Source organism: Psammomys obesus, unplaced genomic scaffold, assembly GCF_907164565.1.
Source record: "Psammomys obesus unplaced genomic scaffold, mPsaObe1.curated_primary_1811, whole genome shotgun sequence".
NCBI classification, from domain to species: Eukaryota; Metazoa; Chordata; class Mammalia; order Rodentia; family Muridae; genus Psammomys; species Psammomys obesus.
The window spans coordinates 22,137,365-22,155,674 of NW_026585895.1; the positions used below are offsets into that span (position 1 = coordinate 22,137,365).

At 36.9% G+C, this 18,310-nt stretch overlaps 1 protein-coding gene across 2 annotated transcripts in view; it reads right to left on the reverse strand.

The window, feature by feature from the left end:
* The window catches only part of Psmd14 (proteasome 26S subunit, non-ATPase 14), an 88,560-nt gene that overhangs the window by 36,097 nt on the left and 34,153 nt on the right, over nt 1-18,310 (reverse strand). For both annotated transcript variants that reach the window (XM_055600711.1, XM_055600712.1), the window contains 4 exons: nt 4,322-4,393; nt 3,970-4,089; nt 1,207-1,277; nt 116-266 (listed from right to left, as the gene is read on the reverse strand). In XM_055600711.1, the coding sequence (XP_055456686.1) occupies nt 116-266; nt 1,207-1,277; nt 3,970-4,089; nt 4,322-4,393 (414 nt within the window). The remainder of the gene's footprint in view (nt 1-115; nt 267-1,206; nt 1,278-3,969; nt 4,090-4,321; nt 4,394-18,310) is intronic.

An 18,310-nucleotide genomic window follows, 5' to 3' on the forward strand; every position in this document is an offset into this window, starting at 1 on the left:
GCATTTGTGTATGTGTGTGTGTTTAGTTAAGAACACTTTCAAACATAAGGGATTTTTATTACATGTTCACGTATGAAGTGGTAGAAGATGACAGTAAAGTTAGAGCTGACTCTACCTTTCCTTTTACACTCTGAATGGGGTCCACAACCACTGCCACAGCTCTCTCCGACAAGGCTTCAAAGCTCTGCTGAGTGTTGATATCCACACCAGAAAGCCAACAGCCAAAGCCAGGGTGACTGTGATACCAACCAACAACCATCTCGGGCCTGAAACAAAGGGCACTCAGACTCAGAACACAGCAACGCATGATGAGAGGAGAGAAACAACACACTAACAGGGTAGAAATTAAGAAAAGATGAAAAACACACAGGTGTGAAAAAGCACCATTAGAAACTCTGAAATCGGACACCATATTATCCAGAAAACATGGAAATGAATAAGTGTGACAAAGGAGTGCTATCATTAAGAGATGCACATTAGCAGTGGTAGATAAGGCTTTCAGTTTTTCACCTTGTTACCACACTTTCTCAGAGCCAGTTTTTACCCTTTCAGCATTCAAGTAAATATCTACTCTTTAACTCTTTAGCTCTGGGAGCTGGATTTTCCAGGCACAGAGTACATTTTTTTAACAATGGACACCAGGATCCACTGTTGTGAAAGGATTAAATATCAATTAAACCAGCAGTAGAACTAGGAACTCAGTCAAAAACCAATTTGCACTGCTCTGCTCAGCTGCTGAGCCTTTTGCTAACGTTAATTTTGAAGTTTTTTTCCACAGTAGAAGAATCTGAGCAAGAGAATGACAACTATTGGGAGACTCAGTTTGAGGGGAGGGGGGAAGCACTTAGATTATACTGTCTTTAAAACTCATGTCTACAAACATTTATTCAGACCGCATTCAGCTACAATTCTCAAATACACAGACCATACCAGGTCTTTCGGTTACAAGTGAAGAGAAGGTAATTCTAAATGCTAAACAGAGGGACATTACAGCCCAAGCCAAGCCTATTACATGAGAGCTGAGAATCTTAATACAAGGCAGTTTTCTGATTGGTAGACTTTTATTCAGGATGCCAAGAGGCACCACACAGACAAATCAACTACACTGATTTCTCCACTAGAAATGATGTTCATAAATATCATTAACTTTAAGGCACATTTGCAAATATTTATCATTCATAAAAAATGATAGTGTAAAACACCTACCTTCCTGTTTGTTTGAGCATATCCAACATTTTGGCTTGGAACACTGGATCAACGGCTTCTACACTGACACCCTATATTATAAACAAAACAAAACACTTTTTTTGGATAACATGAAAAATAGAAACATACTGTAAAAGAACAACAAAAACCTAACCCCAATTTTGTATTATTATTTTATAGGATTTGATAGCTACTCAAGTCACTGAATTCTAAGTCTTTTTTTTTTTTTTTTTTTTTTTTTAATGTGCATTGGTGTTTTGGCTGTATGTATGTCTGTGTGAGAATGTCAGATCTTGGCACTACAGACAGTTTCAAGTTGTCATGTGGGTGCTGGGAATTGAACCCGGGTCCTCTGGAAGAGCAGTCAATGTTCCCAACTGCTGAACCATCTCTTCAGCCCCCTGAACAAAATTTCTAAAACTGCCAAGTGCCAAATTGCTGTGAATTAATGACTGAGACCGCATTTAGAGTATGAGACAACAATAAAAGCTTATGGCTATTGCTTCATATTTATCAGTAGTACCAAATAACTCACAAACTAAGATTTTTCGGTTATGCCTACACATGGCACACACACCTAAATATCATTCTCTAACAGGGTAAGAACTACAACTGTTCAGTTATTGTAGAACAGTATTTTATTCAATAATGTAAATAATTTTAAGAAGATAATTATATATTGCTTCATAAAAAAGTAATCACAAAAACTCCCTATTGGACAGAGACCACATAATCAATTCTCTTAAACATTGCATTATTTTGCTAGTTTAGTCAAAAATATAATTTTAGCACACAGAGTAAAAAGGATGTTTTAATAATACGTTAATAAAATGTTAACAAAAAGAATGACCTGTTACAGGTCAGTGTCAATATAGCTATGAGGCTTTCCTCCAACACGAGGAATGAGTTTAATCTGGCTAAGGAAACCAGTTTAACATAAGCACACTTCCTCCCCACCAGAGCAAAGAGCACACTGAAGTCCAATAAAGAGGACATCATGGAAAAATCAAACCATGCACTTTGCTACTAGGCAAAAAAATATCTTTTGGGGGTTTTGTTTTCATTATTTTAAAGAGAAGGTGAAGAGAGAGAATAAAGAGGAGTAGAAGAGGGGTAGGATCCAGGGAGAAAGTAGAAGAGGGTGAATATGTGGACACATTCTTTACAGAAGATTCTGCTGTCTCGAGCCAAAAGAAAAACTTTTTGATTCTACTACACTGAGTAAGGAGCAAAATGTCCTATCTTACACTGTCAAGCAAGCATATACATGGAAGCATAATAATAATGCGTAAGAATAATTTATTATCCTGATTAGCTACATAAGGGCTACCTATAAAAGAAGTTAATTTTTATGTAATTTATTATATTCTGATAGAGAAAGAAGATATAACAGCACACCAAGATTTAAATCTAAATCTAAATTTGTGATTTAATAGTGTTTCTATAACCTTATAAACAGAAAGTAATGATAGCCAGAAAGACAAAACTATTCCAAATCTATTTACCAAAAACAAAACAATAAAACCCCATCTTATCTACAGAAGTATTGTAGATTTTCATAGTTTTACATTATCTGCAAAAATGTTGCATACTATAGCAACTACTCTATAGAAAACACTTTTTTCATAAATGTGTACATATACATGGCATCACTTAAATGTGTATAATTTGTTCCTTAATATGTACCTTATCACAGCAAGCTCATAGTAAGGAGCCTCAAACAAGGTGAGCAGCTTCACCTTAAAAGCCTCACCAGTCTTACCAATACTGCTACAGCAGAAGAAAAACCATCAGAGAAACACAAGAAACACACAAGTGAGACTGGTACGCATCATGTTTTGAAAAGTAGGTATGATTAATGCTGACAATTTTTGGTTTTGAGCCACATTTCAACTTGGGGCCAATATGGCTTCAAAATGAGGATTCAAGAGAAGGATGACCTTGAATTCCTCATCTCCTTCCTCCACCTCTCAAGTGCTGGGATTAAGAAATAAGGACTGCATTGGCTTTTATTACTTTTTTTTCACATTATCTTTAAATCCAGCAGGACTTGGTGGCACCCATGTTTAATCCCAGCACTCCAATGAAGAGGCAGGAAGATCTTTGTCAGTGCGAGGGGATCCTGTTCTACGCAGAGAATTTCAGGCCAGTAAGAGCTATAAGGCAAGATTCTTATCTCAAACAAACAAAACAAACACCCAAAAAACACCACATAAAAATACTCAAACAAAAAAGTCTAAATGCACTACTTCCTATAAAAACCGTATTGTTGTAAATAAAAGGCAAAGCAGCATTACCACTAAAAAGAAGACACTTTAAACAGGATAGTAGACTGCTTTCAAAATTTACATTTTACTACTTAACAACTGAAAGTCATTCACTACTACATATAGTTCATTTAAAACACTGACTTCAAAACAATAGAAAGCTACAGGAGGATTAACTTACATGTATTTAAATTTTATATAGTTCCTAAAAACTCTGATCAATATTCAGAGTAATTAGAGCAACTATTTTTTAAATCCAGCTTGTTTTGCTCTCTAAAGGAAAGAATAAGGAATTTAGTACTCTACCATCATTTGGTTTGTAAGAGTTCATGGTGCAGTTAAAAGACTAATGATTTAATTCAATACAGGATATTATTTGTATTATTACTCTAATGATTGCTGCCTCCTACTGTAAAGAAAAAAAAAAGATTAAAGTTATTTTGAATTAAAAAAAAAAAAAAAGAGACAAGAAGCAGCCAACGTAAGTACTACTCACAGTTCCTGACTGTGGCATAGCAAATACATCAATCACTCTGACGGTATAATCATCAACAAATTCACCAAGCATTAGACCCATAACTTCCATAGGAACTCCAGCACGGCCATGTTTTAACATCTGTAAAGAGGAAGATATGGGGACACAAAGCACATTTATTTGAAATCTTGACACCCACTCTGCCAAATAACCTATTTTGCTTCTGTGGAAATAAAAGCCCATTTTATACCTTTACCCTAAAATAATACTTATGTAATATTTATGTCTGGGCAAATTAAGGTAATAAATATACCAATGTAAAAGAGGGAATGTAAAGGAGGCTCTAAAGCAAGTAATTCCATTACTTACTTACCTTTAGCAATGCCAAGGAAGAGATATAAACTTGTTCTGCTGTGTCCACGGCTGGAGCATCTGTAGGTGGACCCTAGAAACAAGTCCATCAATTACTATAATACACAGAATAGGAGTTAGAGTTAAGGTTACGTGTGAAATAAACTTGATTATCCAATTACAATGCAAATAAACAACCATGAAAACATGAAGGCAACAGTTAAAAACCCAGTATCCTAACAACTTTTCAATGGACATAAAGTTTACTTCCACAGTGCTCATCTACCTTGGTTACAAAATAATGACTGTAACATCTGTTTCCACTATATTACAATATAATATAATCTGAATGACAAATCCTGTTTGACTAGCTTGATAAACCAAAGGATCAACAAAAACAGCAAACTCTCTGAGCTTCTTCAGCTTTAGCTACAGACAGCAGATTAGGGATATGGGAACACTTTGCAGATTCATAGATACAGTGGGAGGGAAGATGGAAGAAGACTGAAATCCCTAGGTGAAAAAGCTGTGAACAACATACTCTCTGCACTTGCCTAATGAAGTTGCTCCTTCCCCACACACGACAAAGTTAGCACAACCACCTCAGCTGTGAAGAAACTAGATAAGGTAGGTAGCTGCCATGAAAATACTTCCAATAACTTAACTGACCACTGCCTTTACTGCTATGATGGGCTAATGAACTAAGTTTCTCCCCAAAAGATCCTATTTATTTGCAAAAAAAAAAACAAAAAAACCAAATCTCTATTGGTTGTCACAGTGGGTGCATAGAGCAACTTGTGATCTTTACGCTCAAGGTACCATCACCCAGCAGCCAGTGAATATAATTCGAAGCCAAGCAGTACAAATCACTTAATTTTTTCTTTCTTTTTTTTTCTTTGATACTGGGCAGTCTAGAACATAGTTTCTTTTTATTTCTTAATTATTTTTATTTATTCTTCTCTCATATATTACATACCAACTGCAGTTTTCCCTCCTTCTTCTCCTCTCAGTCCCTCCCCTAACCTAGGTCCACTCCACCTCTGTTTCCCTTCAGAAAAGAACAGGCCACCCAGGGATATCAACCAAACATGGCATGTCAAATTGCATTAAGATTAGGCACAAACCCCCATAACAAGGCTGGACAAAGCAGCCCAGTAGGAGAAAAAGGATCCCAACTGTAGGCAATGGAGTCAAAAACAGCCCTGCTCCCATTGTCAGGAGTCCCACAAGAACACCGAGCTATACAACCATAACATATATATAGATGACCTAGGTAATCAGATCCATACAGTCCCCTGGCTGTCACTTCAGTCTCTGTGAGCCCCTAGGAGCTTAGTTGAGTCTGGGGGTCGTGTTCTTGCAGTGTCCTTCTCCCCTCTGTTTCCTACAATCCTAAACCTCTTCCTCAGGATTCCCAAGCTTTGTCTAATATCTGACTCTCTATACCATGTTAAATATGTTACCCATTCACATTCTCTTGTTTTTATGTGTTTACTTGTTGAAAATAAGGAACTGCTTTACTCATGGTCCATCAACAATCTGCATATATTTCTGTTTATACACTAAACTTGTCACCTTTGAGGGCATTAAAAAGTCTCACAATATTCACTGGAAGCATTAAGCATACCCAGTTCCCAAGTGCAAATTCTCCACTTACTGAATGCAGTTTCACTGTTTCTTTTAAATAGACTCTCAAAATGAAAATGTAGTGGAAAGCTCAAGTACTTTTTGTTGAAGTAACAGAAGTTTTGATAATCTAATTTGTTCATCTAGCAAAGAAACTTATGGAAGTGAGGCTGGAGAGATGGCTCGGCAGTTAGGAGCACTGGCTGCTCTTCCAGAGGCCCACATTCACACACAGTGGCCCACACCTGTTGGTAGCCCCACTTCCGGCCCCCGAAGGCATCGCACATACATGGTGTGCACGCATGCACGCAGGCAAAACCGCCCCATACATAAAATAAAACTAAAGAAATCTGTAATAAACATTTTAAAGAAAGGTTAAGAAAAAATTAAAGACTGTGTCAAGGGAGATGTGAGGATACATGTGTAGTTATACTTTATCCATATTCAAATTATTTCTTGGACATCGAACAACTTTAAAAAGTGTATGCGTCATCTGTAGATATTAAAATAGAGCCTTTTAAAATTTGCCAGAAAATAAGTACTAAAAAAAAGAAAAAGAGACCACATTTTTACCAAAACATATCGCTGCCAGAATCCAGAAACTCTTTCAGTCATCAATGAAAGAAAACTCTGCCTTTGTTGGGCATTGTATACAATCAGTACTTAGCAAAGTATCTGGCACACAGCAAGAACTCAGTAATACTGCTTTAAAAAAAAAAAGAATCAATAAAGATGGTACTGAAAGCTAATAGAACTGAGAAGAAAATCTTCCAACAGTTATTTGTGAGAGGAGGCAAGCACATGCACATAAAGAGAGATTTAGCTTCTCTTACAATCTATTCTCTTAGGGCCTAGAATTATTCTACAGAAATCCCTGTGTTAGGAAAAACTATGTCCCTCACTCTCTTTTGGTATAAGCACTGTCTGTAGTTTTGCTCTCTCCTCTCTCTGCCTCTCCCCAACTCTGCCTGCCCTCCTTTTCCCTCTTCTCTCCCTTCTTTCAAGGTCATGCTAATCGATCCAGGTAGGTTTCAAAGCCATCACCCTCCTGACTGTTCAAGAGTGGCCTCCCTATTTTATCTCTGGATCCTGTTAGTCAGAGACTGAAATTCCTGTGGGCTGTGGGAGCACTGGAAGGAAGTAAAGAGGGGCTGGTAGCAGTTATATGTACAGAGAGACAGGAAAAAGGAGAGGGAGAAGAAACATCTTCTCTCTGTAGGTTACAGTATATTTACACACTCACCTGTTCTGAAGGAAACTCAATGACACATTAAAGAGGAGACCTCACTTAAGACCCTGGAAACTGAATTCAGCGAGAAATGTAAAAACTTAAACAGTTTAACAACAAAGATGACTTGTTTAACCCTCAAGAGGGGAAAAATGTGGAATTATAGACAATCTACAACTAGTGTCTTTTGGAAAATAGTTCTGTGGTCCAGCATACTGATTCACAACTCAAAAGTCATTCAACTATTACTATAACAAACAACATTTAAGAAAATCTCTCTGTAAGTAGATTTTCTTTGTAATATAGCACTGGAGGAGAGACAAGATGTAAAAAGAATTAAAGTTACACAATAAAAAGCAAAATAACATTATCGTAGGTTCAATACAGTGACACAGAATACAATAGTCTATGTATTCTTCAATTACAAATGGAGAGGGCTCATTGGTGACTGTTCCAGAAATACAGATCTGGAAGATGTTTAAGGTAACTGCTTAAAAATTAAAGTACACTCTGTACCTTACCAAGTCCCTGGGAGAAGGGAGGGGTGGAGTAAACAAGGCTGACTGGAGAGCCACGGAAGAATACAGGACAGAGGTGCACTCCAGCTTTGCTGAAGGCTGCTGTGGGAGGCTGCGGGTCCCAGGACCACGGCTCCGCATAGGAACACCTGTACTTCCGTTCTTAGAAACAGAACAGGGGAGCTAGAGAGATGGCTCAGCGGATAACAGCACTGGCTGCTCTTCCTAGAGGTCCTGAGTTCAATTCCCAGCAACCACATGGTGGCTCACAACCATCTATAACGGGATCTGATGCCGTCTTTTGGCATGCAGGCATCCGTGGAAATAATGCAATTATATATACATAAGTAAATAAATATTAAGAAAAAAAAAGAAACAGAATAGGATTGTTAAGTGTACTGCAAGAGTCAGTACACTGGACAGGAAAAATGTTTCTCCTATGGCCACCCTAACAAAACAAAACAAAAAACCCCACACACAAACACACAAAACAAAAGAAAAAATTTTAAATACTAAACGATATAAGGTAAGATGAAATTAACTTTACGAACAAATAAATAACTGTTGGAGGCACATGTACCTCCAAATGGATTAAGTAGAAATTCATGTATATGTTGCTTAAAAGTAATAAAGCAAACACTAAGAAAGTTAGTCAACAAAAACTTGACTTAGCTGAATGCTTAGGACCTTTCAGAACATCTGCAGTCTAAACTAGTTAAGCACCCATAGTCTAAAATTCCAAACTGCTAATAACCTGAATTTTTTTTTTTTTTTAATGCTTTCCGATTTGACTTCAAAACCTTTTGAAGATTGGGTCTGGGATGCACAGATAGGCCTAACTATCTCTGTAAAAGCTGCAGTGTCTGCTACGGGTCACCTGGCTTGTGCTCCTTTACTGCAACAGAGTAACACTGCACAATATTCTGAAATCAATTGAATAGTATGTGTTTACAGTTTGTTTTTCAGATCAAAAGTGACATTAATCCAGTCCTCTTTTCTGTTAAATTCATTAGGTTTTGCTAACATTATGAAGAATTTATAAAATAATCCAATTTTATCCTGTTTTATGTATACATTAAAACTTCCTGGCATTTAAAATTGCAAGAGTTGACTATTAAAACATTTGACTGCAAAGTAACTTTGGAGGTGACTGATGCAAGTTTTCAATCAGTTATTTATAAGTCAGGGTTTCTCTGCCTTGAACCTAGCCACACTTGTATATGTTGCAGACATCACTTCATTAGCTTCCCAAACTGTCACTATAGAACTGAACATATTCTCTCTTCTTTGTTTCTTCTTACCACGCTTAAAATAAGAGCACGTAAAACTATAATTGCTTCTCTATAGCATGCTATTAGTGTTAACCAAATGGATTAAAGAATTACATTAAAAAATAAAATCAAAGCATGGCAAAAACTTCTCTAATAATGAATGTGTATGTGATCAGGGTGCAGTAATACATATGACAGGTACAAAATGGACCAATAAAAGAATATACAATAAAAACATAATATAAAATTTATGAATATTAAGGAGTTAAAAAGCAAAATACTCTGAAAAATTAGTTGCCTCATTTATGTCAAAAAAGTCATTACACAAATAAATTTTAAAAATTACTAAGCCCTTAACAGAAACACAGGCAAAGAATATAGAAGCTAATTATATAAGAAATACAAAATGATATAAACATGAAAAGTGTTTAACCTCCCTAGCTGACCTTCTTTAATTAAAGAAATACCAATTAACACATTAAGACTCTTTTTTCCCCAACAAGACAAGTTTTACAGTGTCCACTTTTGGAAAGGGTATAAAGCAGACACTGAGCAGCTCTGGTGGCAAGATAAAGTGGTATAATTCATCAAAAGCAGCTGAACAATGTGTAGCAACAGCACTAGGGTTGCACAAACTTTGTGATCTATTTTTTCACTCCTAGAAGTTGTTTGAGTAAATAAACAAAGATGTTTGCAGAAACCAGAATGTTCATAACTGTTCTTAAATAATGCAAATAAACCCAAGAACTTAACCTAAATTAAAGAACATCACTGAAAGCCCCATCCTCTGATGGCCTTAGTAACTTTAAACAGCAATGACTTAAAGCCAAACATTTAGAGCCAAGTATTTTAATCTGTTGCTATAGGGACAGGGTGTCTCTACGTATCTCAACCTGCCTTGGAAATCAACTATGTAGACCAGGCTAACCTCAAACACACAGAGTTGCACCTGTCTCTGCCTTCTGAGGGCTAGGACTTAAAGGAGCATTCCAACAGCTAGGCATGGTGGTGTACACCTCTAATCCCAGCACTTGGGGAGGCAGAGGCAAGTGTATCTCTGCAAGGTTAGTTAAGGCAGGACAGCCAAAGCTACACAGAGAAACCCAGTCTCAAAAACAAAAACAAAACACAACTAAAAAGAGTGTAAAACATGCCCAGAATCTTGAAAGAAGCCTCCCTTAAAGTAAAAGAAAAGGGAGGGAGGAAGAAAAGTAGGTAGGTAGATAGGTCACAGGGAAAGGGGGTAATGTATATGAAATTGCCATAGCTGTAAGAATCATTCCACAAAATATATGCATATGAAATCATCAGATATATGTATATCTTAAAACTACACAATTTTGTCAACTATTAAAACCAAGAAAATCATGAAATCTGCAAGCAAATGGATGGAAGTAGAAAAGATCATCCTGAGTGAGGTATTCCAGAAGCAGAGGGACATACATAGTATATACTCACTTATAAGTGGATATTAGCCATATTATATAGGATAAACTTACTAAAATCTACAGACCTAAAGAAGCTAAATGACAAGGAGGATCCTAGGGAAGATGCTTAATTCTCATTCAGAAGAGAAAGCAGGCTAGACACTAGAAGCTATAGAAGAGAGGAAAAAGGACTGGAGTCTACCACAGATGTCCTCAAAAAGACTCCAGCCAGGGATCGAAGCAGATGCACAGACTCACAGCCAAACTTTGGACAGAGAACAGGGAGTCTCATGGAAGAAGGGGACAGGAGGACTTCCACTATGAGGACTAAGAAAGAGGGATAGGTAAGGAAGAGGAAGGAAGGGTGGGACTGGCAGCAGATGAGGGAGGGTGCTACAACTGGGGTACAAAGTGAATAGATTTTAATAATAATAATAATAATAATGAAAAATACTAAGAAGGTTGTAAGGATGTTTGGAAAAGATCCAAAATTACAATACAGCTCTTTAAACATCTGAAAATAACTGACAGAATACAACAGTCTGTCTGACTAATAATTCTCAAGGTACAAACTCTGAACTAGTTCCATTTTCATCACTTGGAAACTTTTCAGCAATAAACATTCTTACTGAATTGCCAGAAATCAGGGTTCTAAAGAGTCTCTAAGTCCTGATGAAATTTGAAGGTCACTGACGTCAGACTATATGCAAACTATGAGCCAATTATCCAAGCTAGTAGACTGGGGTTCACTATGAGAAAAACCTTGTACTAGCCCGATACACAGAACTCTAAAACAGATTCCCTGTAACTAGAGTTAATCTACTATAGCTGTTCAGATCAAACAACACAGTAAGTCACCAACTCCATCATCTCGCTATTTCCCAAGGAAACCATTCCAAACTCAGTGTCTTCAAACACCAAACTTGGCACATTCTCTATAAACTCATCTACTCAACTTATTTTAATTAATGCCTTGACTATTAAACTAGATTGATACTTAAGTAAAATTTCTGCTGACTCAATTGTTTTCTTTTTGTTTTATTCTTTGGTTTTTGTTTGTTTGTGTGTGTGTTTGTTTTTGTTTTTTAAGACAGGGTTTCCTTGTCTTTGGTTTGCCTTGGCTGTCCTGGACTGGCTTTGTGGACCAAGCCGGCCTGGAAGTCAGAGGATCTGACTGAGTGTTGGGATTACAGGCATGTACCACTGCACCTGACTTCAATTCAGTTCTTATACTCAATATATAACCAAGTTTTAGAAAATAATTATTTTTGAGAAAGGAGCTGCAAATAGAGTTTATTCCTAGTTGTGATAGCTAATTTTTATGTCAGCTTGATACAGGTTAGGGTATATGAGAAGAACTGGGCAAATACGTTCATAAGATTGCACTCTCGGCAAATCTATTGGGCAACTGATATGGGTGGGTCCAGCCCAATGTGGATGTTGGCACCCCTAGAAACTGGTCCTGAATTTATAAGGCACTATGCAAGCCAGGAGGAGCAAGGCAGTATGCAGTACTCCTTCATGGCTTCTGCTTCAGTTCCTGCCTCAAGGATCTTGTCCTGGTGTCCTGATCTCCCTCAGTCTGCTACCTGGAAGACGACATAAGATGAAAAAGTCTTTCTTCCCTAAGTGGTTTTTGGTCCTGATGTTTTATCACAGCAATTGAAACCCTAACTAAGATACATGTCATGTAAGTTTGGAAAATACTGTGTATCTCCATTGGACCTGAATTCCCATGTTCATACTGTATGCTAAAATGTTACTGTAAATATTCACCTGGAGGGAGGAAGAAGAAAAATATGTTTATCTAAAGTTTTCCAGATCATACCAAGGCCACACAACCCCATGAAGAAAGTCTGAAATTTCTGTTTCAGGGTATGGGAAGATTAAAAACAAAATTCCAAACATGTGACCAGATACAAATCATTAAGTATTTAGTTGAAGTGTGTGAGTAAAAAGTTTCAAGAACCCTGTGAGACAGTCAAAGCAGATACTGGCATAGACTCACAGCTAAAACGCACCACCAACCATAACTAAAGGGTAATCTCTGATGGACAGTAATATGCAGTTTCCACTACAGCACACCAGATAACCAAATCAACTTTTCTTCTGACAGCTGAGCTGCCAATTTTGAATCTGAAACCACTTCTACAAAGGAAAGGAAAAAGAAACTTGGGGTACCTTTCCTACTCAAAAGCAGTTAAGATGCCAGAATGGAGGAACATCAGCGTCTCTGTTTTCCGAGGTTTAGATGAGTGCACTGAGCTAAGCGGAGCAAATGCAGTACTGGAAATACCCGCAACACTAAATGTGTGTGTGTGTGGGGGGGGGGGGGGCAACAAATAGGGAAAGAGCAACAAACTTATTAAACTCCACTCTACCATGGGAAATCTGACTCTAACAAAGCATTTACCGTATTTAAAAAACCACACATACAAGTAAACAGGAAAGAATAGTTTTTACTCCCCAGTTCTCATCTCGATTTCGGCCACTCAGTTCTTCAAAAAGCCCAGTACTAGCACCTCTATTCTGGAGACCTGCTATTGATAACACTGGAACTCTGCTTTGTTCCCCTCTCAAGTTCTCACCTATGAACCTATTATACTCATCCTCTGTGGTCATTGAATTTCAAATTCATGAGACAAGAACCTGAAATCCACTGGCTCCCTTGCTCTCACACCCAACTGCAATCTTCCCACTTCATTAGTTTAATACCGTTAAACTAATATCGTTAAATTAATACAGGTTCTCAAGCTTCCTAATGCTGCAACCCCTTTATATAGTTTGTCATATTGTGGTGACTCCCCAACCATAAAATTATTATTGTTGCTACTTCATAACTATAATTTTGCTACTTTTATGTGAATCGTGATAAAAATACCTGATATGCAGAATATCTGGTGTGCTGGCCCCAGGGAAAGGGTTGTTTGACCCTAGAGGTTGCAACCAACAGGTTGAGAACCTCAGTTGTACATTTTAAACTGAATAAATTTAAGCCATAATAAAAATCAGATATTAGTTTCTCAGAAGCAGAGGTCTCAAACATCAAGATACTTTATGGCAGCACTTAGGAGGCAGATGCAGGTCGATCTCTCAGTTCAAGGCCAGCCTGTTCTACAGAGTGAATTCCAGGACAGCCAAGACTACAGAGACAACCTGTCCTTACAAAAAAAGTTATTTTATGGCTATTCCCCAGGCAAATAAAAATACTGACAAATAGCTCTACTTCAAATACTAAGTAACTTAAATGTGTGTTGCATTTATTAAATAACGTGAACGTGTGTAATACATTTATTAAATGTGTGTATTATAAAAAGAATCCCTGAATTCTGGCAGCAGAAGTAGGAGGATGGAGAGATACAATGAGACTCTAATTCAATAAAGGAAAGGATAGAAGAGAGGAAGTGGGTATAAAAAAAAGAGAGGCACGACAGACAAATTCAGTGAAAAATTACAAAACCGCAAATGGTCAGGATAATGATGTGTCAGGAGAGTGTCAAACCTGGAAAGTTCACCCCAGAGAAACAGACAGTAGGAGATGGTTTTTACCCATTACCCATAGACTCTCTGACATTAGCTTTTCCTGCCCTCCTGCTTCATTTTTCTCATCCTAAGACTTTAATGAGAGAAAAACTAAGTATGACCTAATACAAACTTTTTTCAAGTCAAACTTAACTATTGTTAGAATAAATCTACACTCAACTAAAAAAATACAGTAACAGGAAAAAGGTATCTATAAAATTATCAACTTCCATATTGTGCCAGCTATTCATGTGAACTCTACTGACCTTATGACAACTATTTTACAAGCATGCTAAGAAAGGTAAAGCACCACAAGGAGAGCAAAAGAACCAAAAAATTTGGGCACAGGGGTCTTTTCTGCAACTGATACCAACCAAGGACCATTCATGGAGATAACCTAGAACCCCTGCTTAGATGTAGCCCATGGTAGCCCAGTATCTAAGTGGGTACCCTAGTAAGGGGAACAGGAACTGTCTCTGACATGAACTCAGTGGCTGGCTCTTTGACCACCTCCCCCTGAAGAGGGAACAGCCTTATCAGGCCACAGAGGAAGACAATGCAGCCAGTCCTGATGAGACCTGATAAGCTAGGGTCAGATAGAAGGGGAGGAGGACCTCCCTTATATGTGGACTTGGGGAGGGGCGTGGTAGGAGATGAGGGAGGTGGGGTTGGGAGAGAAAGAGGAAGGGGGCTACAGCTGGGATATGAAATGAATAAACTAATTAATATAAAAAAAGAAATGTAAAGCACATTTTAGTAACTGAATATGATTTAAGTTCAACTTCAAGGTTCTTTAACAACTTCTGTAAGAACCAAACACACTAGAATTTACTAAAATTCAGAGAAAAAAAATCCAGAACTAAAGAAGGACAGTCTGGCCGGGCATGGTGGTGCAAGGCTGTAATTCCAGCACTCTGGGAGGCAGGGAGTCAAGGCCAGCCTGGTCTACAAAGTGAGTACTGGACAGCAAAGGCTACACAGAGAAACCCTGTTTCAAAAAAAAAAAGAAAGAAAAGAAAAAGAAAAAAGCCAAGCCTGTATTTCATACGACGACACTCAAAATAAACACACACATACCCAGCAGGTCCATAAAGTAAGGAGCATCTAAATGTTTTCTAAGGCTAAATGTTAAAGCTTAAAAGGAAAGCTCCCATCTGAAAATCAGCATCTGCCAGGCATAGTAGCACACACCTGTAAGCCCAGAACTTAGGAAGCTGGACCAGGAGGACCAAAGCACATTTGAGGCCAGCCTGGCTACACAGTGAGGATACAGCCAGCATGGAATGCATAGCAAGATTCACCCTGTCTCCAAACAAAGCATATAAACTAGAATATGGTTTATAGTTACATAATTCTGTAAACCCATCAATTTAAATGTATACCTTTCCCCCAAAAGGATCAGAAACAGAAACGCTTTTGTTATTAAACCTGCAGCACTGGCTACTTTGAAATTATTTAAATCTGACTGTTTAAAGTTTGTTTGTTTTTTCAAGTGGGGACAGGGGATCGACACTGTATGCTGAAGAAATAGATGAGTCAGCTACTTAACCAAGTGTAAATAACTGATCCACAGGCACTGTAACCAGCCTTTAGTCAGTCATGAACATCTTCCCATCAGTGATATAAAACAATGCACTCGACAAGAGCACAAAGCTTACCTTAGTACACTGAGTAAAACAGAAATTACCACACAGGTCTACAAACACTAAATATGGCTAAATTAAATGAAACATGAATTTTCTCTTTTGTCTTGTTTTCTCCTCATTTAGAAGGTTAAAAATCTGATCTAGCATGAAAAAAAGCTGTGACTTTTACTTGGGCAGCCCTTGTTGACTAAGTGCTAAAAAAAAAAAAAAAAAAAAAAAAAAAGGCATTTGCCATCAATAACAGCATAAAACCATCACCTCAAAGTGTTACTACTCAGGCCTTTTAACAAATTTGTTAACACTATTAGTTATATTACTCCACCTTTCTCTTAGTGTGAACTGGTATCAATTATTTAGCCAATTTTATTATGTTATTAAAATACCTGCTGATTAATCATGAACCAATGTGTCACATAAAAGAAATGTAAAATAAATAGTATCTGTGAATTGCAACATTCCCCAAATATCTAAGAATATCAATGTGCTTTAGAAAATGACACAAAATGTTTCAAAATTGTTATAATTAAAATGTTACACAGACGTATTTGTTATTATAGCTGTTTTAGGTGTACACTTGATTTTGGATTTTAGAATTGTACTTAAAAGTCTGTTAAAATGTTTTTTAAAACAAAGGGAAGAGACTTTATTAACAAATGAAAGTGATTATATTTAATACAAAAGCTGAGTATACGGTATGTTAAACGGTTAACAGAAAATATTTTTAAATTTTATATCTAACATAGGCCTCAATTCCATTGTAAAATTCATAAATTTAGGGAAACTGCCACCTTCAGTTTCTTCAATAAAAAAACAAAACTAAACATAAAATAATAATGAGTCCAAACATATTCAAATAACTACTACTGTATTGTTTATCTCTTACCAGCCAGGTAAGAAAAAACCTTTTAATACTTTAATTTTTGAGTATTAAACAACTAGTGTGAAAAACAAGCTGCATGTAAACTACTCCTGCTGCCTGAGCTTCAATGACTAGCTGAGGCAACCTGCTCTAGGAGGTGTTAATTGGCAAGAGGAGAGCAAGTCAGAAGCGTGTTCCCCACTGTCCTAACCCAGCAAGGCTAGGTCATTAAAGTGGAAATGAATTCTTTCATGTGGACTTAACCCTTTCTCTACATGATTTCTGCTGTTTTCTCTCAATTAATTTTTTAAAAACTTGTTACTTTTTAGAGTTAAAATTGTTCCAAAAGAAGTAGGAGGAGTCCTTTGGCTGACAGTTCCAGTGACTGTATTATTCTGAAAAGAACACAGCAAGTTAACTGCAATGTAATACTGCAACTCTCTCCTCAGATAAACATATAAACTAATTGTATTTGCTTATTTTAACACCAGAGCAAAAATCTAGATACAGTGTTTAGAAATAGCTCAGAACCATTTTAGTCATAAGAAATTTCATTTACTTTCAGGGTAGAGAATCCAACAATTATACAATCAATCACCTTAACACTGAGATACATTGCCAGTAATTTTTTTATTTTTAATGTGCATATAAAATTCCCAACATAAAAATGCTTTGAAGCATAGGAGTTAATACACCTTTCTAATTATGTTTCATTATTCTGATAAGGTGCAGTCACAGCATATCCTGATGACTGGTTGCCAAAAAAAGCCAAAATTCCTTTTATGGCATGATCTCAGGTTTCCAGATGGCACATTAATTCTTTAAAAAAAGAGAAAGAGAGAGAGAGACAAAAAAAGGGAAGAAAATAAGAATGGAAATGTCAAAATAATGATGCACTGCTTTTCAAATGCCACATTTATAAATACTAATATTCCCTATATTTTTAAGAATTTAACACAAAAGTTATATAGACAAAATACTAAATAATTTAAGAGCAATGTGCATTTGATGTATCTCAAATCTAAATAATCTTGAAAATGATAACTTTAATGAAAACATTAGACTGAGAAGTAAACATCTGAAAACTTATACCTTATATCAGACTCTAAATATTTGTGATAAATCGGTAAATAATTACCAATATGATGACAGACACATAATTTTACTCATTGTTGAAATACCTATGGGCTCTTGAGTAACTATAACCAAAAAAAAAAAAAAAAAAGGTGCTTATTTATAAAGATTAAAATAATGGAATATGCAATGAATATGTAAACTGGGGATTACAGCATATTCCTATACAATATTCTTTTTATCCTATGCCCCTCCTTACTCACCTCCTGTCAAGTTCTCTAATTATCTGACAAACTCAGTTCCTTTTTGAAACTGGTCCCATTCTAAGCCTACTGAGCTTCTGCAACACAACAAACTAAGTGGCTAGAGCCAACATTTCAAAACTATAAAATTTTCACTGGGTAACAGGCAGTGGGGGGAAAGTGATACGCTAGCAGGAGAGACGGGGATATGACACCATTATCTAGTTATGAAAGAACTGAGCCAAGTAACACAAGAACTGGTGGCCCAGTGTCTGGTGCACAACTTTGACACCCCTTCACAGTCACTTTCAAACAATTTTTACCTCCTTAAAAGTGTGTGTGTGTGTGTGTGTGTGTGTGTGTGTGTGTGTGTGTAAAGTAAAGTAAATCATGAATATCAGTCACATTAGACATCTATAAACTATCTTGAACAGAACAACTAAATGCCCTCCATTCTGTGTGGCTACTACTACTGTCCACAAAATAGGAAAGAACCAAAACAATGATTGACTGCTTTTTAAAAGGAGTTTAGGGCTGGAGAGATGGCTCAGAGGTTAAGAACACTGGCTATTCTTCCAAAGGTCCTAAGTTCAAGTCC